Raw genomic sequence first — 24512 nt, 5'->3', positions numbered from 1 at the left:
TGAAACAAAGTTCTATAGTCAGTGGCAGAATCTAGGTTTATAAGGTTGCCTATCACCATTGTATCTGATCAGCACCCAGGTTGTATGCCCCCTATATCTGTACATGGAAGGTGCCAATTGTGCACAGATCTGTCCTCCCATGTGCCAGGGAGACTGCACCTCCATGCTATACTCCCCTACCCCATATGGATCCTGTGTAGGCCACTCCACAGGGTCCTGGATCCTTGCAGAGACAGGGAGTGGGGACTGGGCAGGCAGGTGCATGCACATCTTCCCTTCTCTAGTACTACAGAGATCCCTTGAGAAGACAGTACAGCCTGCAGTTGCAAACAAGAGGATATGAAGGGATCTCTGCGAGAGAACCATTGCTAATATTTCCTCCCCCAGAACCTCCTCCTCTGGGTTTTTTCCACAATCAGGGATGAACTGAGCCTTCCCAATGTTCTGTCTGGGTGCTCTTTGTCAGCCACAAAATTAAATTTAATCCAAGTTAACCAACAGAGATGTTTTCTGAACATATCAAGGATCCCATTTAAACCCACTAGAGCAAAGGAGTTCAGAATAAAGGCTGAGACCCTGTTCTTATCCTACCATATCACGCCTACACAACAGAAGTGACAAACACAATTAGGAAACTTGCTTGTACCGCTGCCTGATCATACAGCCCAGGCAGCCTTCCTTTTGGCAACGTGGGATGGAAAAATATAGTTTCATAATCGTGTTAGGGAAAAGAGTTTTAGCCTAGGTCAAGAGACACACTCTTGGGACCATAGTCATGTTTCAGAACCATGTTTAAATTTGATCATTTTGGTAGTATGGATAGGGCCTTCTATAAACTATAATTTTAACCTTGCTAGAAATAGTTATATACAGAAATGATTGTCAAGTACATCTCCAGAACTGCGCAGTTTTCCCTGTTCATTATAGACAGGGCTTTTTTTAATTTTAAGAACTGTTCTACCCCAGACAGTGCTAGAGATGTCCCTCTGAAAAAGCCCATATCACGTGACACATTTTATAATCGTGATAACTATGGATGTAAACTGTGTTAACCATGCTACTCTTTTTTTAAAAAGAGTGTTTTAAAAATAGTTTCAGGGATGGTTAACTTGCCGAAGGCCCCATTTGCAGTGGCTTTTAAACTATGCTTCAGAATGGTAGTTGTCTGAATATCTGTTACTTCTTTGATAATATCCAGGCTTAGCAAGTTCACTTTGCAGACAATGCCCTTTACACTGTAGGACAATGGTGATGGTCATCTAACGAGGCTATTTGAATCTGTGCCAGGTATCCTGTCACAAGCAAGCTTAGATGCACTAGGACCTATCAACCAAAAGTTTTGCACTCCATTTCTTAAATCAGCCACAATAAAATGTACATTATTAGGCTGTTGGGCCAGGATTTCCAGTAGAAAGATCCCTATGGACTTCAGTGGGCACTGTGTCAAGTCTGTGGTACCTGTTGAGGCACAAGAAATAGAATACTCTCATAGGCAGGCTGCTCATGCATATCGTGGACTGGCTTATTGTTTCTTTTAAAAAATCATGTGTGTGGGGTTGGAGGGCAGAGTTACCAAAGTATCCTTCTATGAGAAGTGATTCCTAGTAAGAAGACCAGACAGAACTGGGAAAATTATATATTCAAAACAGCAAAAAAAAGTCATTTATATTTATTACATATTTTCCTCCAACTCTCCTTTACAAGGTTCACTGAACTATTTGGACCACGCAAATGGAGATTTTTTAAAAAGGCTTATAACTTGGCTTAATTTTGGGGGAGAATTTCACAGAATAGCAAGAGGCACATCTCTGACACAAAAGCCACCATCCTGCCAAATCCCAAAATCCTGCTCCAAAGCACGTAGATACTAGAGCTTCCCGACTAAATGGTTTTAAGAATTTTTTTATTTTATTTTTAACATGAGCAAAGGATATATTTTCCTCTAACCTCATTTTTGGAGAAGGCTGAACCTTTCAAAGAAATTAAAACAAAAACAGAACGATACACAGCCTGAGGCAGAGACCCAGGGTGGAAAATTTAATCCCAAACAATTTAAGCTTGGCAAAGTTATAAGACAAGTGAAAACTAGGTTGCCTGACACTTGGCACTAAAAGACCCTAACTGTAGGTAATGCTACCTATACTGCCTATAACTACAGTATTCCTAAGGCACTTTGTTTTCAAGTGTTTTATTATATTAATTATTATTATTATTTCCCAGGAATTTATTAGTGTTTATTCCAAAATGTATAAAATGGGTGAAAAATCAGTAAAAAATGAAAGCCAGTGGGCTGGCAAGCCTGGTACTCACAGGGTGCAGTGGGCACATGGGATGGTTTGATGGTGTAGCAGCTGAGGAAGTGGTCTGCTCCCAGTGTACCTGTCACTGTAGTGGTTGGGTGGTCTAAGCTGCTGGGACCCAGCTCCCTGCCCATCTTGCTCCCCCACTGTGCAGAGGAAGCACATGGGAAGGTGCTGAAGGGCTAGGGTGAGGAGGGGGCTCTGTCGGGGAGTGAGGGGCAGTACTCATGGGATGCAGCTCTCCACACCCCTCATGACCCTGGCCGCAGCAGGCCCCATCCATTCCTTCTGCACAGTGGTGGAGTGAGACAGGCAAGGAGTTGGGCCCTGGTAGCTGAGACCACCAGACTGCTATAGCGACATGTGTGCAGGGAGCAGAAGGATGTGCCCCCTGATACTGGTCCCCCCCATCAAGCAGACCCCCTTCTGACCCTGTACCTTCACTGTGGCCCATGCGCTTTCCCTGCAAAAAATTCTAAGGTCTTAAAAATTCCAAAATTTGGATGAAAAATTGGTAAAATCCAGCTACTAGCTTTTTTAGAGAAAAAAATCAGTAAACATGGAAAACAAAAAGGGCCTTGAGTGTTGCCAACGCCAAATGATTAAAAAAAAAATCATTAGTCAGGCCACTAAAAATCCTGAGATTGGTTTACAAATCAGGTACAGTTAAAAATAATAAATGTAGGATTCTTTTTATTTTCCTTTTGGTGTTTGGAGCCATTACAGTTCATGTTTCAAGGTTTTCTCCCACAACTGTGAGGGCAAGAAACTTAGCTATTTATTTTTTTAAAATATGAAAAAGAGAGGGAGATTCACTAGGAGCTAGAGGTCTAAGAAACCTATCTAATATTGAAAGACTTACAATAAAATTGCATGAATTAGCAACACTAATTGGCATATGTACAAATTTCCCTTTTCATTATCACAGTTTCTTAGAAGGCTCTCTCTCCATTCTGTGAGAGAAAATTAACATTTGCTATGCTATTTATCTCTCTTTTAAGTCCAGAATATATGTCTTCAAGCGCCATACTCAATAATTATGTCTGTTTTCATTTTTCACTCTCCAGAGCATCTCCTCTTGAATTATACAGTCAACAATTAACACTAATGTTTGTTTCCAGAATTCTGATTTAACATGTTTATTCAGATTCTTTTCCTTACCATTTAAGTACTCCAAAAACCACAAATATTTCCATTCAAAACACACAAGTTAGTTAAACAACATAATCCTCCAGTCAGATAAAATAGACGAGGTCAATATTTAAACATTTATTTTCTCATCAGATAGCTTATTTTCTGACTTTATGCAACAATGGTGAGTATTTGCAGGGAGAAAGTTTGTGGTCACTTATTAGTCAGGATAAGATTTAAGAAACATGCAACTCTCCAGCAACTATTTACCCCTAACCTTCATTCCAAGTTACTATTGGCACTGCAACTAGATACACTTGAAAAACCTCAGATCTTAAGGTTCTATGTTCAGATAGTTCACCTGGATGCAAATTCCTCTGCAATCAAGGTAGCCAGCATCATGGCGGAACACTGCTGGTACCCCACTGCATCCAGCAAATCCGTGTTTTAAGCATAGCCTCCCCTCCCCTTATGTGGGGCAGAGGGGATTGGGGGTGGGGCGGAGAAGGAGGGAAATCAACACTTTAAAAAAATTCATTCAGTTTAAAAGAGAGGCAACATTGTTATTTTTGATAAAGTAATACTTGTGTCAGTATTTCAGCAGGAGCAACTGAAAGAGTCACCACACTCACCAAGGATTAGTGACAGACTGGGATGAGTTGATGCCCTTTGCCAACTGGTCTGCAGGCTACTCAGTCTAAGTAAAAAGTCTTTATTAGGTTGGACTAGAAAAACCTCTACACAAAACTTTTAAAGTGTTCATACAGACTTCATTACATCTCACTAAAGCTATTTTCCATCTAGCCAAAGGGATTCAAGAGAAGTTTTAAAAACAAGTCAGACACATGAGGTCATTAGGACCAAGCTGGGTTCCTGTGTTGCAAAAATCTAAATACTACTGATCTACAAAAACATCATAAAAGATTTTTTCTCCTATATTATGGGGGTAAAGACTTGAGAGTTACAGTTAGAGGACAAGAAGCTATAGGACCCTTTTGGATGTCTGAGCAAAAGCACATAAGAAAGTATTTTTAGCAATCAGTCATTCTCTTTAGGCAGATTTCAAGGTGACTGGAATACTTCCTTTTATAGGTAAAAAATGTTTATAATTGGATTTGAGGGTTCTTTTGATATAAATGAGAAAGGAAAAAAACCCACAAAATGGTCCCACAAAAAGAGACCATGGAAAAGCAATCACTTGAAAAGACCCCAATCTATATTTGATGTTATCTGAACTTAATTGGTAGAAAAACCCTACAGCATCTTGTATAGAAGAGCAGGTAGTAGAAAGCCAGCCTGCCTATTTCTACTCCTTGAAAAGCTGCCATGCTTATGTGGAGCTATGTACTCGTAAGAAAGCAAACAGTGTGTTTTATGAGTTGTTTCTGGGATTTCACAATGTCCCTTCAAGTTTATCACACAAGATCCCACAGAAGATGTTAAGCAAGAAGTTGAGAAGTGAGAAGTTCTCAGAGGAAAGGGGAGAAGGTAGGCTCTCGACTGCAGAATGTCACATTCAGATTGGTCCTCTACATTATTAGGTCATTTCTGCAAGAGCCCATGACCGTGACCCTGCTCTTGATGCAGCACAGTGTTTTAACTCTGGAGTCTCCCTATCTAAGCCCATTTATACAGACACTGACAGGAGTCAGGACAGGAGACAGCTGCTTTCATTCACCTGATAACTAGATTCCTTCTGCCTCCCAACACTGACACACAAAGGATAAAATCCTACCTCACCATGCTGCTCAAATATATGGGACCAGTGCAGGAGGAGACTCTCAACAGAGTACGCTCCTACTATGCAGTTTTTAATCCACCCGTGCTAAATTAGACAATTTTTCTGTATTCAGGCATTTTGCATCATTGAATCTACCAACACAGTTGGCAACTTTACAGCACTTTTATCAGTGAAACCCAGGATTGGATGCTCATGGAGTCTATACGATTCTCTCACCACTAAAGGGTTCAGATTGAGACATATTTGCAGACTCTTGTGAGGAAACTTGCACTACTTATGTGTAACTTTTCTGTAACAGAGAGACAACTTCAGTCTCCAGGGCTGTCAGTCTAGCATGTTTTAGAAGAGCATTAAAATCACTCTATCTATAAATTGATCCTGATCCAGATTTTCTCATTTTCATTACAGGGGACTATGGATTATCTCTTGAAACAGGAACCAGCCTTCATATAAATCCACCGGGAACCTCCCCTTTGAGTCAAGAGATGAATAACAAGGTGCGATCCATGACACTGTTTTGTAAGTCCAATACAAAGGCAAGATGGAAATAGTGCACATAGAATATTTATGGAAAGGCTCGGTATAAGCTTGCTTTGCATCAAGTGAGGAAAGAATTAGAGCTGTTTCTTTCTAGCATCCCTTGGTGATTTTCTCCATAATTTGTATCACTATTCAGCCTAAACCCTATAATTGTCTGGGGGTTCACCTTCATCTGAAAAATCCCATATTGGCCACCACTGGAGGGCAGGACTAGATGGACCAGTGATCTAATCTGATAGAGCAACCCTTTCCTATATAACCTGTGGAACAGTATCTAGGAAGAGTAAACATTGGAAAGAAATAAAATTGATTTGAGAATTATAAACATCATCTGAAAATAGAGGAATAAGAATCGATGACATTCTTTAAGTGGAAATGTCAAGACTGATGGTCTCACTGCCTTAGGCAAGTATGAAAACAAAGACCAGTCCTTTAATTTATTGTGTGGATGACAGAGACCCTAAAGACAGCTCCAGTTAGAGTTTATCTACCAGCCTCACTTTGCATTTACTTCCTTCTCCCTCACATACTTTCAACAGATTTTTTTTTAACATATCAAGGTTTGAAAATCAACTTGGCTGCCTCAGTTTTGCTGTAGACTTTCTAATCCATCAATCACCTGAACTACAATGTAAAGTGGGACACTACTAGAAGACATTTTTAAAAAGGAAGCTTTTTCACTCTCAGTCTTTATACCATGCCCTTCCCCGTAGTATCTCATTTGTCCTCTTCTTGACTGCTTAGTAAACTAAAGGATGATGTTAACAGAGGAAAGTGCATTTCAGTTAGCTGCCTTTTAGTTTAAGTCCCAGGAAATGCAGAACTGGATGAGAGTTGCAGAATTTGGATCCAGACTTTAAACACCAAAAGTTGGGTGTATTACAATCGAGGGTTTGGGTTCAACCAATCTCTAGTGTAAACAGAAGCAGAACATAAATTCTAAGGCTGGAAAGACAGCGAGACACTGAACTTGGGAACACTCTGGTCGTTTGGCAAAATAAAGAACCCAGGTATATGAAGGCTGACTGCAAGTATCCAATTCAGCACATCACATTTTAGCTGGCTGACCAGCAGAGGGATGTCCTCACAGCTACTAGATTAAGTGCTAGAGTCACCAGGTTATACAGGAAGAGGAGCTCAAGCTGACAGTGTGAGATGTTAAATAATGCATGCCATGTAGACCTGATTCTGGTTCTAGTGTCCAGTACAAGAGGGTGTTTGCTACTACCTTATAAATGATTATACGATTGGTCTGTGACTTTAACAGATCTCTGTGACTTCTTTGGCTCCAGCTTCAGCCCTCCAAAGCAGGGCACAGGCTTTGGTTTCAGCCTCGCCGTGACAGTACCCTGATTTTGTACATTTTTACCATGGCTGCTCCATGAATTTTGCCTAATTTTATCGTGACAAAATCGTATCCATATTTATAAAGTATGAATATGGGGGTTTAGTGGGTTATCAGTTGTAATTACTGAGGGTGAGGATTAAAGCTAAAATGTAAATGTGGAAAGAGTGTAACAAAAGAGATTTTAAAAAGACAAGCCAATGTGCCTCAGTACAGAGATCCTATTTCCTCTTTTGAATTAGTTGATTTCCTACAGTGAGTGTTATCCAGTATTTATGAATGCATTTTTGTATATTAATCATCAGATAGAGCATATCAAGTGCAGGAGTTTTGATTCCTTTTTAAGGTCCATCCATGTGCCCCTCATTTCACCCATAGCTTGCTCCCCTTTCCATAAGGGCCCAGATCAGGGCCACCTTCCTTAGAATCAAAGAGGACAAAACAGGACTGTGTTCTCAGACTTCTTCAGTCAGCAAGAAGAGTCACTAGAGTGTAACACAAGCTACTCCCCTGTCCCAGGGAATAAATGCACAGCCTGCACAACACATCTAGTGCCATGAAGACCAAGGGATGAGAGGTCTGTCATTTTAAAGTGCATTTTATTAGTCACAGAGCTCTATCAGTCCTGATATGAAGGTCTGTTTGTTTCAGGGACTCAGCTCTGTTTAAATAAACAGATACAACAGAGGAGCCTGAGGGAGCTTTGCTCTGGAGAAAAATGGGGGCAAACCTGGAGAAATTAAGGAGCCATGTTTTCAGCTCATGATTTTATCCCAAATCTCACAGTAAAATCCTAGCTTCTGGAATCATGGGGTTACAACGTGAAAATCTTAGCCTTGGGGTTTTTTTTTTAAATAAGTTGATTTCTAGCCCTCATGCTTGCAGATAAAAGCTTGAAAGCATGACATGGCTGCAACCTCAAGGTTCAGAAAGCAGAAGATAAATAGATAGAACCCAACATTTTTATAACGTTATGTTTAAGCCTTTTTTTAGGGCCTGACATGATTTTTGAACACTTTGTGTTGGCAATGCTGGGTTCTGTTACTCAGCCTATCCAAACCTCAGGACAGGTCTGCATGTAAATGCTGCACCGGTGCTGCTGCGCTGCTGTGGACGCTACCTACACTGATGGGAGAGCTTCTCCAATCGGCGTAGGTACTCCATCTCTGCAAGACAGTGACATCGGTGGGAGGTTACTGTGGTTTGAGGGGAGTATGGAGTCCTCAAAGTTTGTACTATGGTCCACACACACCACAAAAAAACATGGAAAACATCAACAGGAGATGAGCAGAGCAGTTCATATCCCTTGGAGCAACTGTTTCAGCCTCTTTGCAGACACAGGCATCAGACACTGCATACATTTACACTCCGCTCATATTTGTGGTTTTCTCCACGTCCATAAGAACCATTTTTAAAAAAACATTAAAATTTAATACCAGATTCAAGAGCACAATCCTATGGCAAGGAGGTGAATTCTGCTGCAAGCTCTGTGACAATGGAATTGCATAGTCCACTGGGTCCAACTCTTGGGCCTCTCTCCACTCAATCTTCAGACAATTATCTCACTGCCTTCAATGAAAATCTTGCCTGAGTGAGGACTGATTAAAAACTGAGTAAAGTCTTCTAGATTTTACCCTGTGATAGAAGAAAAAGGTTTGGTATCATGTTTTAAATTATTTGTACTTGTGGTAGGGTTGTGGCTATTCAGGCACTGTAATGTGGGGCTGGGAAAAAAGACATTTACAAACAGAACCCTTTTTATTTAAAGTATTATTTACAACATATACATAAGTCTTATTCTCCCATAACTGATACTATGATCACAGCATAAGTATGTAGCCTTTGTTAGAAACTAGTTGAAACAGCTGACTAGGTCAAATCAAGGTCCAGTGGCTATACTGGACATCTAGCACTCTCTGACGACCAAATTAGATACACCTTGATGGGGCCGCATTTTCAGATGGCAAGTACTCAGCACTTTCTGTCAATCAGGAACTTTTACGGCATCTCAAATTGGGCATCCTAAATCACTAATCACTTTTGAAGTCTTGGCTGTAGTTTAAGTAATCAACAGCAGGGATTAAACAATTGTTACTTGGTCAGTCTCATGGTATCTGATTCATCTTGTTCCATGTTATAAAAGCCAGGAATCAGCTCTTGAAATTCTCAAATAGGCAACACATTTCACAGCTGAGAGTGTTTTTATGGGAGGGTGCTGGCTATATACATGCTATCAACTGTTATGCCCTTACTAGCTCTTAAAAGCAGAAAAAGTGTTAAAAAGTGTTTTATGACTGGACAGAGAAAAGACAAGAGATAGACTATAAAAGGTATGGAAAAGAAAAGCATAGGCAATGCAATCTCGCAGCTCTATTGCATTATCCCAGTAACACAATGGGAAGTTGCCAACTGGCAGATAAATTGACCTGTGTGCTCATGAAAGTGAGGTACTGATACCGCCAGCTAGAACTTGTATTAGACAAGCTTCCCACACATCTGTGCCAATTCAGGCTCAATCCTGACCTGCAACAACCTAGCTATTCCAGTTTTGGGCCTCTTTTGAGCAAAGGCTGCCATTCAACCTGAATGAACTGTGCCTCGAAATTGTGTGATGGTTTTGTGATTAAGCATTTTTAAACACTGATAAAGAGTGCTGATTGTTATGTGAAAGCATCAGCTGGCAGCAAAATTACCTTTCTGCAAGTTACTACCCATCCTCTATAATCTGATCATAACACTTAAAAATATGCAATCCCAGTGAACTCCAGTGTATTTAATATTAATTACTTATACAGCACCATAAATGTATCCAGCATTTTATAAAACACAAAATAGAGACACACTCTCTCTCTGCAAGTCAGAAGAGTTTACACTAATTCAGGGCAACAGCTTACAAATGAGAGAATGCAGATATAACAATGATGAGGACAACGGTGCAGATCTATTAGGACAGAAGAAGAAGAAAAGCACATAGTGAACAAGGAATGGGAGGCTGGTCCAAGCATAGGATGAGGCATAGCAAAAGGCATGACAGTTTTTCTGTGACCTCATCTATACTAGACAAGCATACTAAATGAATCCTTCAGCACTCCTGTAAAACACTTCCTGAAGTGTCCAATAAGGCCTTCCAAAATCTCCCAGAATCTACTGCTTCTACAGGCTGTGCTAGGATCTGTGGGATAAATATCCATCTGACATCACACCTGTTGTGTCATGCAGAGCTAGTTTGTTGAGGGACAAAACTGCAGCAGGCTATTTTAGTTAACTATGGTCTAGCACAGTGTTCCTTAAATGCGGCCATCAGTGGCTTTTATTGCAGCCACAGCCTCCTGGGCTGTGATTTTGGGGGATGAGGGAGAGAGGCCCCCTCTTCTTCCTCCCAGTTGCTCCTGGATGCACCGCCTTGGTGTTGGTTGCTGGAGCTGAAAACAGGCCCTGCCCCCCTCTGGAGACACCTGGGGCACAATGCTGAAGGAGCAGACAGATGGTAAGTTCCCCAACTTCCCAGGGACGGTGGGGCTCAGGCTTCAGGCTTCAGTGCTGGAGTGGTGGGGCAGCAGGCTTCAGCCGTGGGGCTCCAGTCCCCGTCCCCTGGACTTTGGACTCCAACCTCCGCTGCCTCCCGCCCTATTGCCCCTGGTCCCCACTGCTTCCCCTGACTCCTCATCTAGGGCTTAATTTGTCCCTAGGCTTGCCGGGGATGAGTAAGTCTGCTATGAAAAGTGGTACTTGTATGTCTATTAATATCACTTTTCACAGCAGACTCACTAGCTACCAAAAATAAATTATAATGATTTGGATGTGTATATATGCATATTTATTTGTTTTTCCAAAAGTTAATTAAGTCTTTTATGAAGAAGTGTGATAGCGGCCACCAGCAAAAGTTGGTAGCCGCATTATTCGGAGGCTACCAAAAAATTTGTCTTGAGAACCCTGATTCTAGTGTGGACATGCCACACTATGGGCACACAGTGGTGCAATCTGACCAGTGCAATTTTCTAGCAGAGACAAGCTGTGTATGTCCTCAGAAGCTAACATCTGTAAATGATTTGCTTTTCTGTAACATAGTTCATTCAAAGGTCTCAGGAACACTTTATAAACATTGCTTAAACAACACCCTGATAGAAGGTAGAATATATAGGAATCACTTCACCCACTATTGTAATACACCCACCTCTGCTCCGTAACACAGCAGCTATTTAACAGGTGTGCAGCAACACTGCACAACCATTTAGAGCAGGGAAACGTGTTAACCATAAATCAGTTTGTGCTAGCTTCAGGCTGTGCTCATGAGTTAACATTTAATATTTTCTGTTGTGAAAGCTATTTCTGAAAATATTTGTGATATTAAATAGCATTCATTGTAGGTCAGACCTCAGCAATTCTTGTTCACCTTCACAGAAGGGCTCACAGTGCTTCGGGGCACCTGTCCTGACAAAAGGAGAGCCTCAGCGTTTTATAAATAAAAAGCTGGTATGTTAAAACAGGGGAAAAATTACATACATCATGTATAATATGTTATTACAGCCCTTTATGCCACATGTAGGACTCAAATTAAAAAAAAGATTTTAGTTACATTGCAAAATATTTCTTCCAGATTATTTATCTTCTCAATAACAAATTTGGGAACAGAATCCAGCAAATTAGTCAAAGTTAAAAAACAGACATATCAAAACAGCAAACAGGTATTTTCAGTGCACATTTAAAAACTGAATTGTAAAAGATGTCCTTGGGGCAGTTTTATTGGTTAAAATCTAAAATTGGTTAAAATGCTCATTTTAAATCACCTCTAAATTTTATAATCCACAAACATACAGTCAGATGCTCAACTGGTGTAAATTAGTGTACAACACCTTACACTAGCTGAGGATTTGGATCACAACCTGACTTTCAGTCACAAAACTGTAGCCCTTCATTTCCTCCGCTTCTTTTAAAATAAGGTTCAAAATGCCCAGAAACTAAACACTATATTTGATCCAAAACAATTTTTTTTCAATTGTACAGAGCTTTACCTCTCAAGGTGCTTTGCAAAAGGTATCATTAGTTTTTAAGGCCAAAAGGGACTTTTAGATCATCTAGTCTAATCACCTAATCAGTATTCCTGTTTTACAGGTGGGGAAACAGAATCACAGAGAGGCAAGTCTACTCTCTTGAGTCCCCACACCACTTCAGAGTCCCAGTCTAGTCCTGTCCATTGGATGTTTTGGCTGAAGTGATCAGTGTTTACATTTAAATTGGTTAATAAATAGGTTACATATAAAAGTAACACACCATTGAAATGAATGGGCAGTTTACAAGTTTTGGTTTCAGGCTGTCTGCAAGATTAACAGAGACATCACTGCATCTTGTCATGCTTTACACTTGGTTCACATTGTTAAGATTTTCTTCACAACTACGAAGTCTAGAAACATCATTTTTAAATCATTGTATCTCGTTCTGGAGCATAATTCTGTGCCAAAGGGTACATTCTCAAAGGACCCTGTACATAAGTTATTATACTTTTCTACAGGATGCTGCCTTTCTACACCTGCTGCCCTTTGAGTTTGCCCATAATAAATAATAAACAATAAAAAGGAAACAACATTAAGCATCAACAACATGGTATGGACCCACCTTCCTGACTTGGTCCATCATAGCTCTGCTCTTTCCTCCTATAAAACCCCTTTTCCATGAACTGTACAAACACTGCCCTTCCCTGAAATAAGCAGTACTGCACAGGAACGCAGTTTAGAGAGGGTTCTTGGAACCTCCAAGACACATGCATTACCAGCCAAAACAACCCAATTATTTTATTGCTGTTACCCTCAGCTTCCCTCCATTCCCTAAGATCCCTTAGCATTTGTAACAGCTGCCTGTCAAGTCACTTTGTCTGCAGTCCTTCACTAGGGCTCTACATGGTGCAGAGACCTGCCCATGTAGATCCAGTTTCACCATTATGGCCTTTGCTTATACTTTCTTTGCGGCAGAATTTACCTGTCTGTAAGTCACAATGCATATTTTTATGCTGTGTACACAAAAACAGATGCCCCTAATCTCATATACTACATGACAGCTTTTCCTTTCTTTAGTGTTTGTTCTCATTTCCATGGTTGATATCGTGAGGCATAAAATCAATAGATAAGTAAGCTATTTAAGTAGTACTGACTATAATTGTCATGCCTTTGATGGGATTTATCTTCACAGGAAGCCACCCAACCCTTGGAAGCAGCTGCCCTGAAGAAAAGAGTTTCTGGGCCTTGTACAGATAAAGGGCTGGTATGTTCAAAATAGGAATTTACCACAATGTATTTAAATAGATGGGAGGAAACCCTTGGCTAGAACACACAACCCAAGTGAATGGGCTGTGCACTCAGGAAAATGTATGTAGAGCTGAGGAAAGTTGTCCTCAGCCTAAAGAAGCTCACAAGTGACCCCACGGCCTGAATTAGCAGCTGTGGAGAGGAACAGTGATGTAGTCTGCTGTTCCCTAGTGGGGTATTCAGCCTGTGGATTTTAGCTGTGTATGAACCCCTTGGCTGCACCTGCCAATCACCAAAGCTACATAATCCACCCTCCTCAGCTGCAGAAGAGTTCAGCTCCCTGCCATGTGAGGGGAAGAGGGGGTTCCACCATCACAGCCATATTTGTGCCAGTACTCTGGGCAATTCTTCCATTATACCCTAGCAGGGGACAGAGTGCCTAAGGCACATGGATAAGGAGTGGCATTAGCAGCACATGGGGCAATGCACTGTGGGATTCCCTGTTCTCACAGAGCTGGGAGGAAGGAGGACTGGCTAAACCAACATGATTAGGATGTCTTGTACACTGCAGAGACAGCGTGCTGAAATGGTCACAGGCAGACACCAGGTTATAAACTTAGGCCTCTGCAGCCATAAAAGCACGGAATAGGATCAATAGAAACACAAAGTTCCATACACACACAAAATCCACTCTCCCCCCTCCCCAAGAATACACAGTAGTCAGAATATTATTGGTTCCACAAAACCTTTGCCTTGTAGGTCTCCAATAAATTATATCTCAAGCTCTTGGAACACTTCTCTAGTACTGCTTCTCCAGCACTGACCGAGAGGTAGGAGTGCCTGCGTTGGTATAGCACCGCAGATTCTTCTCCTTCCCAGTATGCCCTGTTAAAAGGATATTAGAGACAGTTTTCCCTTCCCCTACTGCACCCAGCCTGCTCTACATCATGACCTGAGTCTACTTCTGAGATAGGGACAAATTTCCCAGGGCCCCGCCCCCCCGAAAGAAACACCAGGTAACTGTGGGGAAAACAGGAGCCGCAACAATCAGGGAGATTTATCCCAGCTTCTTAAATAGCATGAACTATCTCCCCTCTGAGGCATCTTCCTCTTCTCCATGATTGCTTGCTTACTGTTTAATGTGCTTAAAGTTAATGGGTATAAATCCCTCTCCAAAATAAAAGAATTCTAGTGGTGACTTAGAATGAAGAAGTTGTGTGTGAATTCATAAGCAAGTCACAGGGGAGGTGAAAAGAGGTGACCCCTTCTTCCCAACTAAAGAAATTTAAAAATAATTAAACCAGATAAACCGAGGCAAGGCTCACAGGGTGCATGTGGTACAACCCACTCTTCTCTTTTTTGGGGTGCACATGTATATTACACACATTTAAAAAGCACTTGGGTGTGTGACTTTTTTACTAGTTTTAGCCAAAACCATGAATTTTGCTAACACAAATCTTTGATTTTCTCTCAAATTTATGACAAAACTAGAACTCTAACTTGCGCAATAGGGGGGACTAAGGAATTCTACCTGAGAGGCTAGATCTGTTCAATGGCTAGTGACACAGAAGGAGGAAGGAAGCTAACTAACTCGATGTACCAATCAGCAGCCTTCAACTGCCTGTGCCAGATAGAACATGGTATTGGTTATGGACACCAACTAACCTCACAACTGAGGCTAGGTCTACACTTACCTGGAAATTCAACAGGAGTTATGCAAGCTACAGAGATAGCGGCGTCTTCATTGTGCTGCGCCGATGGGAAATGCGTTCCCATCGATGCAGCACTACACCACTTGACGGGGTGGTTTTAACACATCGACTTCCAGATCGATTGAGTAGGTCTTCACTGATCGCTCAATCAATCCGGATAGATCGATCTGACAGCAGAGAATTTGCTGCCGTCAGTGAAGACATACCCTGAGGTGAGAGGAGCTGACAGACAGAGACAGAATCTGAAGAAAATGAATATGAGAATTATTAATAGGGCCACTGAAGTCTGTGGAGTTCACTCCAGATTTGCTTGGATATAAAGAACTGTAGATTTTGAGCTAAATTAGAAATTAAAGACCTGATCATAGGCAAACCTACTGAAATTAATGGAAATTTTGCCAGTCCATTGTCTGTAAAATCAGGCTCTCTGAAATTTGCTAAACTCTTTACCTAGCTACCCCAGAGCTGAAAGTGGGCTCAAACCTGCATGGCGGGAGTTGAGGGCACTCTGCTTCTCATTTGGTAGAATTGAGCTTCATGTGTCATAGACAATGATACATCTCCTGCTATTGTTCAGTTTTTTCTTTCCTACATTGTCTGTTTCTGTAGTGTACATCCATCCTCATGATGTGCAGCCCCAGCAGTCAGAAAGGGATCTGCTCTTGAACAAGTGCCTTATTAATCATCATTAATATTGGAGCAGTGCTACTGTAGCTCCCAGACATTTCTGTCTTCACTTTCCAATGTTTCTCACTGTTTTGTCTGTCTATCTACCCTGTTTGCTCATTTTCTTTTAATGGAAGTTATTACTTGAGGGAGGAAACGTGGTGCAATGTGAGAATTAATTCAACATTAGTGGAGAGACCTGGTTTAGTGACTGAAACACTGAATTGGGAGCCAGGCACTCCTGGCACTCAATCTGACACATACTCCCCTCGTGATTTTCTGAAAACCAAATCTTCCTCCCTCTTTCACTGATCCCAAGTAGCCAGGTTCAGCATAGGGAAGGTTCCAGGCGGTAGAAGGAATCCTTCTCCCAGACTGCTCTATGAATACGACTGCAGCAATCTATTCTTCAGCTGTGGCACCTTGGTGCTGGGAGCAATGGGGCTGCTCTGCACTAAATAGTGAGTTAGAACATGACCCTAAGCAGTAGTTAACTAACAGATTGTTGACCATGACTTTGCAGTCACCATAGACAAGGACAAGTCAAGTTCCTCATGTCAGCTGGTCTTGTGTAAACCTTAATGGGACCAGAGTTTACCTATGAGCAGCTACCACAATGTTGAATTTTACTTGCCCCCATCTACACAGACTGCAAAGTCATGGTCAACATCATGCTCTGACACAACCATGGAGAGTTTTGCTAACTGACTTGATGTAATTGTCTACTGCAGACAAGTCCATAGTGGGTGGTGCATGATCACCTTACATCTCCTATCCTCCACCACTTCCCTACCCCCACACAGCCTCAGTGCACTGGGATAAGGAGAGCGCCCCCACAGAACTGGATTCCATAATATGCTGTTTGTATGGAACTCCTGTGCAAGCTCCAGAAATCCTGCCCTCCTCACCATGTAGCAGAGCTTCATCTTGTTCTGCTGCATGTTGGCCCCACCTTTGCACAGAGCATGGGACAGTTTGCTTCTTATACACTTTGCCTTGATTTCCCCATCAGTATACAGTACTATGAATAATACCTAATTACTTCACCGTGGAGTTGGAAAGCTTACAGTGATTAATGTTTGTATTAAAAAGGTGTTTCTCTTTGTAAAAAACAGGAAATTAGAACAGAACAAGGAAATAGACACTGCACAGAAAATGAACAAGACAAAGGTAAAGTTAGATGGTGCCTATTCATTCATTTGAATTTTTTCTATATCATTTGATCTGTGAGCAAACACTATTGTTAATTCTTCCTCCATTTTGCCCGTAGGAAGTGGGGTCGCTGTTCCTGAATTCAAAGAGGAGACCCAACAAGGCCAAGATAGTCTCTCTGGAAACCTCAGGTTGACACAGGAGCAACAGACTAAGTTGTGCTCTGGCTCACTGCTGCATTCCAATGGTGTAACACAGACAACTGGAGCAAAGCAGCAGGAGGATGGTGACTTTGTGAAAGGTGAGAGATCCATGATTAAGGATATGATTTGATCACAGAGGTCATGGATTCCGTGTCTTACCAGGACCTCTGTGGCTTTTGGGCAGGGCTGGAGCAGCTGTCAGCCCTGGGCCATCGCCAAACAGCTGATCAGCTTGCTGGCTCGCTGGAGCAGTGGGCTGGAGCAGTTGCAAGCCTGGGTAACTCTGTTTCCCCCCTCGCACAGGGTATTTTTAGCAAAAGTCAGAGACAGGTCAAGGCTTCCATGAAGTTTTCTTTATTGGCCACTACCTGTCCCTGACTTTTACTATTAAAAATACCCATGACGGAATCTTAACCTTATCCATGATCATCTCTTTATTTTTCATACAAGGCACGTACCTATTTAGAGCAATATGGGAGAAGGATTTTTCTATAGTTTGAAAATGGGTTGGATTGGAAACAGATAATTTTTATGACATGTTGTGATTTGAGAATCTTTGCTGTGCTATTTTCTTCTTAGGTAATGGGCCATATTCTAAAGCTTCTCCAATAGTCATGTCTCTGTGGAAACACAAATTTTGCATGACAGACACTCTTGAAAACTTTACCCAGAATTCCTAAGTCCCATTGTACTCTCAATGAAATTTAGGATCCTAAGTGCCATAGGCACTTTTGAAAATGGGATATAAGAGCTTCTGAAAATTTTACTCCTCTGTATTTTTTCATTTGAAAGTGTGTGGGAACTTAGTCATCTTTTTAGCCAACAGTGAGTTGGTATGTTATTAACAGCATCCATCTCTTAGACTAATAGGCATCTGGGAGTCTTCACATTAAATAAAAATTATGTATTTTGTTTATTATTGCTCTGGAACCAAGCCCTGATGTTCTAACTCAACCCTTATTGAAATGACACTCCCAGATTTGGCCTAATATTATTAAGCATTATTTCCCTTACATCTACAAACTTTTCATATTAGGAGATGGGGATTCTGAATCAAGCTGACTCACTGATTTCATTTCAGAGGAAGGGTTGTGTGGACATTTACTTTAGTTTCAGTCTGGGTGTGTTTACACCACTTGGCCCAAAGGAGTTACACAGGTATAACAGCAGAATTTGACTCCCTGCATTGCAAGTTCAAACAAGCCAAAAACGTAAAGGAAAATACACTCAAAATGCAGGCACCACCATAAGTGAATCTGAGCTGAGGTCCAACTCAGAAGTTTGAGAGTCTTGATGAACTTTTAATGAAATTTGCCAAGTTTTGAATTTCAAATGAAATGCCAGAACAGGGGAGTTGTGTGTGTTTCTGGGTTGCACTGCAAACATGTCTCACAGCTCTAATCCCAAAGTTACTCTTGAACCCAGATTTTATGTCTGATAGCTATGGAGCCAGTTCATCCTTGGTGTGACTCCACTGAACTCAGTGGAGTTACACTTGGATTAAATTTAAATCGTTGTGTTAAAAGCAGAGGACCTGGTTTTGCAACTCCTACTTTTGTTGAGCAGCACTTACATGAATAGCCCCAAGCTACTAGATGGAACAATTCAGCGTAAAGGCTGCAGAATTGAGTCCCAAGCTAACAAAGTGGGCTTTGATGTCATTTGCCAATTGGTTTTATATGTAAGAAATTCTTCAGATTCTGACTCAAAGGAATGCATTTTCTCCTTGTCTAGTTTGTCGCCTGCACATGAAAGAATCGTTTAGTAAACATTGCTTTGTTTAACTTTCTTCCAGTACAGTTTTATCTTATTTTTCAAAAACATAGGTCAGTCAATGACAAACATGTTTTCCTTCCAGACAGTTCACTCACTTCTGGTGGCATTTGTGGAGAGTTTGACAGCTTTATCTTCTTTCTGAGCTACTTACACCTATGACTTCATTACTTCGAAATTGATTTGGGATTTGGTCTGACATGAAGTGTAGATGTCAGTGATTGGGCTAAATATGTCACCTGCATTTGTTTATCTTGTAAAGGCCAATTTAATCATGCATATCTTCTTGTTAAGGCATGTAGGTGAAGTGGAAATGTTGACCAGAGTTTCAGGAAATTCTTTCCTTGCTGCTAACAGACCTTTTAATATCTGATAGACCCTATAAAATGTTCTCCTAAGGGCTTAGAATATTTGCAGTGTTCTTATTATAGTGCAGGAGGTCATTAATGAGCAAGTGAAAGAAATGTGGAAATAGCGTGACAGGTCTTGTTGAGTCAGTGAGAAACTGTCACGCTGCTCCTGTGCTTTTTCTTCTCAAGCCTAGTAACACTCATGTACATCTGAAGAGAATGACATTATAGGTCTATTTTAATGCTTGAATCATTTTCCTGGTTCTTAGATCTTGGATCATAATTGAGTGTAGTTTATCCCCTTTACATATGACCCTTTCAAAAGAATATCTTCTAATTCTCTTTCATCTTTTTCCCCTAGATTACATGAATTTCACAGGCCCAGCTCAAAAATTCAGACCTGGAGTAGGTAGGTGCAGCTTCCTTTTAGTCATTGGATTAGCACACGCTTACATCAGGTCTGATTTTGGCCCCAGACTCCATTACTATCTCAGGCTTTATAGACAAGCAAGAGAAAGCCACCACATTCTCCCCATTTGTGCACTGCTGTGGACTGGACTGAAAAGACAAAACGCAGATAGGAACCTACCAAAATTCCTAGAGAATTTTTTTGATGTTAGCAGAAACTAATTCCCATTTACTTTAAGGGGAGTTACTTAATTAAGGGCAGGTCTACACTTAAAATGCTCGACCGGTGCAGCTGTGCTGCTGTAGTGCTTCAGTGAAGCCATCACTACGTTGACCAGAGAGTGTCTCCTGTTGGTGTAGTTAATCCACCTCCGCGAGAAGCGGTAGCTATATCCCAGGGAGAAGCCCTCCCATCGACATAGCACATCTACCTTGAGGGTTAGGTCAGTAAAATTATGTTGCTCAGGGGGTGTAGATTTTTCACACCTCTGGACAACATAGTTATACTTATGTAAGCTTGTACTGTAGACCTAGCCTCAGATGCTAGTGTGCTTTACTCTCAACATTTCACTGCCATTAACCTCAGTCTCAGAATGTGCAGCCTCATCATGTAAAGCCTGTCTGGCAACAGGAAAGAATCCCAAAAGAAAGAGAACTTTCGTCTAACAAGGAAGGACATTTTTTTAGAAATAAGGAAAACAGTTTTATACCATAAGCTACTCTGTCTCCCACAACTTCACTGGAGTGCTTCTGCCTAGAATCCTACCACTCCAGCCTGCTTGCCCTCCTGTTATGTATACTCATAGATAGAACCAAAATTGCCAGCAACCACAGAGCTTTTCCTTAAAAAGCATTTTCTGCTATCAGGTCCTGATGTCCCTGACTAGACTGAAGTCTGATTCAAAGCACCTCTGGGTAACAAGAATCAGTAATAATAGCCGGTCCAAGCCCCTGCAGATGCATTAATTTGAGCCCATCTTGTAATTATTCAATTGAGAGGAGTGCCTGCCAATTCAGAACAGGAAGCAAGAGGAAAAACCAGCACCATTCAAGTGGACATCAGTCAAGGGCATGTAGTCCTGGAACAGCCCCAGGTTAGGGACAGTAGGTGATGGCAGTGTCAAAAGAAGCCCTATATAATAATCTGTACCCCTGACTGATGTTATACTGACCTAAACACTGCTGTAGACAGCGCTTTGTTGGTGGGATGTCCCGCCAACATAGCTACCGCCTCTCGCAGGGGTGGAGCTGTTATTAAGCCAATGGGAGAGCTGTCTCCCTTCAGCTTAGAGTGTCTCCACCAAAAGTGGTGCAGCTGCATTGCTGCAAGTTGGTAGTATAGACCTGACCTAAGCGTCTCACACAATTAGAGGCAGCCTCAGCAGGCAATAGGGTGACCAGATATCCAGATTTTAAAGAGACAGTTCTGATATTCGAGGCTTTTTCTTGTACCTTTTACCTTATGCCTTTTACTCCCCATCCCCTGTCCTGATTTTTCACACTTACTATCTGGTCACCCTAGCAGGCAACATGTTTACACGTTGCCATTTAGCAGCTCTTTAACTTCCTCCCTGGTTGATGGACCCTGAAGTACCAAGCATTGGGAACCTTCCCATCTCCAAAAGGCAGCCAGCAGCAGAGCTTGCTCCTTTCTTTGCACATTTGGAGGAGGAGGAAAGAGCCAGCCACAAAATGACTGTGCCTCCCATCAGCCTTGAGAATGACTACTGCCACTGCAGTTTCTGCAGCCTGTCTGAACTGGCCCTGCCACTTGTTTCAATAAACATTAGGAAATGTTCCATCTTGACCCTTGTTACGTTATTAAGGTTATGTGATAGGGTCACAGACCCACAGGATCTGTGCTATGTCCAGCTTTTAAACAGTCCCTTGGAGGAACTGCTTCGATGTGGCAGCCCCCGAAGGAGTCCCACTCTTACTTAAAGATGGGCCACACAGCCTCAACATCTCTAGGACTGAGCCTCTGGGCTCCAACACTCCTGCTTCACACTGTGAGCTCTGCCCAGTGAGTCCAGCTAAGACACCTAGTCCGAGACTTTTACACTCTTCAAGGACCAATGCACCTCAGCAAGCATTTCAAAAGAGCTGGATTTATTAGTCAGCTGGAACACAGCATTGGGAAGTCCTTGGATTAGCACAGAGAAATAAAGGTGAAGATAGAGTCCAGTCTGGCCAAGCCAGCTCTCCACTCTGCCAAGCTGCCATTGAATCCACTTTTGGCCATCTCTCTCTGTGTCAGTCCAAGGTGAGAGCTGCCGAGTCCCTCCAAAAGCCAGCTCTTATCCCAGTATCCTGTCACTTCTTGGTCCACTGTCTTGCTGCAGAGCTACACTGAGTTTACATGCTCCCTCCAACTCTGCCAGAATTTCCTGTTATTAGGTGTTAATTGTTCAGTCCTTGGAGTTCCCGTTTTCTTTTCTGGATCCTCCATTGGTATGGGTCAGCCAGTCAGTCAGTCCTTTAATGACCTGACCCATTCATTCACACACAGACAGTTACGATACCTTACAACTCTTGCTCTGTCCCAAGATCAGATTTAACTCTTTTGCAGCCCCTGGGTAGCAATGCAAAGTACAGAGGGAAGCTGAGGCATGCACAGGCATCATAAAAATATTACAGAAAGTTCCCACTTAATCACAGACAGCTTTATATCTCCATTTCATCCAACACAGAGGTGCTTCAAGTGTCTGTGTCTGGTAGAGATCAGGTCTTGCAAGGGAGCAAGTCTGTTAAAGCTCAGTCTGGATAAGAATGAGGTGACGATGGCTGGCTGGAGAAAGCAATTGGACGATGTGGCAAACATCACATCACCAAATCTGATTGGAGCTGTGCATCTACTAGTTTGTTGTCATTCAAGATCACTAGAGGTTGTTAGATTGCCAGCTGCTTTTTAGACTAGCAGGAGTGAACTGAAATCTGGTAAAACCTTTCTCACCATCCTTTCAGTATCTCCCAGTCAGGAAAAACATGGAATTGTCAGGCACCATTATTTTTGTCTGGAACAGGTCCAGGATTGCAGTATGGAACCTATCACTAGGCACAGAGTAGAGGCATTACAGATACTCCCTGCTGGGAAGCACTTATGGCTTGTCATTTGTTCACAGTTCATCAGTGGGAAATGTGGCAAGGAAATTTGGGCCTGATTTTTCACTGGCCTGCAGCTTGTGTAGCCCTTTAATAATGTGCAAACTGAATGTAAAGAGCTACCATTGTGGTAGTGCTTTGCACTCACCTGGCACAGGTTTAAAGGACTATACCAGCCGGAAGAGAATCAGGGCAGGGAGAATAAGATAACAGGGGATTGACAGGTTATTGATAATCAGGCAGAAGATTAATGACCTGAATCAGTCTCATTCACTTAAAGTGCCAGATTACTGCTGGCTCTGCATGGGTACACAAGGAGGTGAGAGACCACAAAGAGCAGTCCCATGTATATAGGGGCCAGCCACAATCAGGATGCAGAGTGCAAGGATTGCATTAGACTAGTGTCACTGGTGATTATAGCCTCCCCAAAAGTGCTAAAGTGTAAACGGAGCTATGGCCTGTTTCTCCTTTGCATTGTCGAGCAGAGCTGAGCGGGTATGGGGGAGCACTAAAAGCATGTCTATGCAGCAATTGAACACCTGCAGCTGGCCAGTGTCAGCTGACTCGGGCTCGTTGGGCTCAGGCTGTGGTGCTGAAAGATTGCTGGGCAGGTGTTCAGACTCGGGCCCAAGCTCTGAGACTCCACGAGGGTCCCAAATGGCTACACAGCAAGCCTGCATCAACTAACCTGTGCCTGCCACAACCATGCCAGAGGCCTTTATTCCACTATAGACATACCTATAGTGCCACCATAACACAGCAATGCAGCAGATGCTTTCCCCGGCAGCCCTTGGAGGAATTTTAGCAGTCATCACAATGCAGGTCACTGGAAGAAATTTGGCTATGATTCTTCCTCAGTCCCTACAATTTGGTCAGTAGCTAAAACCCATGAGCTGGCCCTCAGTAACTTAAGTCAAATTTTCATACCTGAAAGTCTAAAGTCTAAATCTATCTTTAGGCACATAAGTCTCCTCAGAGATGCTCAGCAGCTGCAGCTCCCGTTGACTGTGGCTGTTAGAAATTTACAGGACATAATCTTGTACTTATGTCACAGTGCAAGCAAATTAATTGGGAAGCTCCTCCATTCACAGTTCCATTCCTTCAGTCATTCCTGAAAAGGCTGGGAGTGCTACAAAAGACAGCAAGTTCAGCACCAAGAGGAAACAGATATTTGATGTGTTACTTTATAGCAATTCCTCCAACCAGAGGCACAACCTAATAGTATCCTCTGGGAATCTTGCCCAGTTCTTCACAGCCAAAAAGATAGTAACTGTAATACTGAGTCTGAAGTTTGAGTGGAATAAAGCAGAGGGAAGTGGAGGAGATCCTTAGGACTCTATCAGGGATATGGGATATTCTTGGGAAAAAGTGAACAGGTTTAGGAGGAGGAGAATTGAATTGACATTGGTTTTATTTCCTGTTCTTTACAGATACAAGACCACCATACGTATATCAGACTATATAGCCACTACAATTGAGCAATTTCACTTCTCTCCTGCTGTCTATAACATTAAAGAAAACAGGCAGCGCATAAGCAGGGGAGTTTCATTCTCTTGTCTGTGATTCTCCAGCATTTGTTAGCTAAACCTCTTAACTCCCCCAGCTATCCATTACTCACACCAGGGAAGTTCTTAAAGCACACCTTTTCACACAGCATGAGTTTTATCTCGTAGTTGATTTCTCCTTCTGAACTCCACACACTTGGAATTTTTTGTTAGTAAGCCCATAACAACTATACAATCCCACTTCTGAAGACTCCCTCAGAGCTATAGCCAAAGAGCTCATTTTAGGTTAGTTTCTTTTCTCCTCCAGACAACAACAATCCACCAAAAATCCCTAGATCTTTCTCT

At 42.0% G+C, this 24512-nt stretch overlaps 1 protein-coding gene across 1 annotated transcript in view; it reads left to right on the top strand.

The window, feature by feature from the left end:
• The window catches only part of KIAA2012 (KIAA2012 ortholog), a 76412-nt gene that overhangs the window by 30636 nt on the left and 21264 nt on the right, over nucleotides 1–24512 (top strand). The window contains 5 exon segments of the mRNA XM_067549825.1: nucleotides 5581–5669; nucleotides 11459–11530; nucleotides 13241–13312; nucleotides 16790–16844; nucleotides 16945–17127. Of these exon segments, the coding sequence (XP_067405926.1) occupies nucleotides 5581–5669; nucleotides 11459–11530; nucleotides 13241–13312; nucleotides 16790–16844; nucleotides 16945–17127 (471 nt within the window).

The sequence above is a fragment of the Emydura macquarii genome, unplaced genomic scaffold (genome assembly GCF_026122565.2).
Source record: "Emydura macquarii macquarii isolate MOO-44397 ecotype Brisbane River unplaced genomic scaffold, CSIRO-AGI_Emac_v2 contig_1253, whole genome shotgun sequence".
Classification (NCBI taxonomy): Eukaryota; Metazoa; Chordata; order Testudines; family Chelidae; genus Emydura; species Emydura macquarii.
The sequence above is the reverse complement of the archived record's forward strand: the minus strand, read 5'-3'. Positions and strand labels throughout refer to the sequence as shown.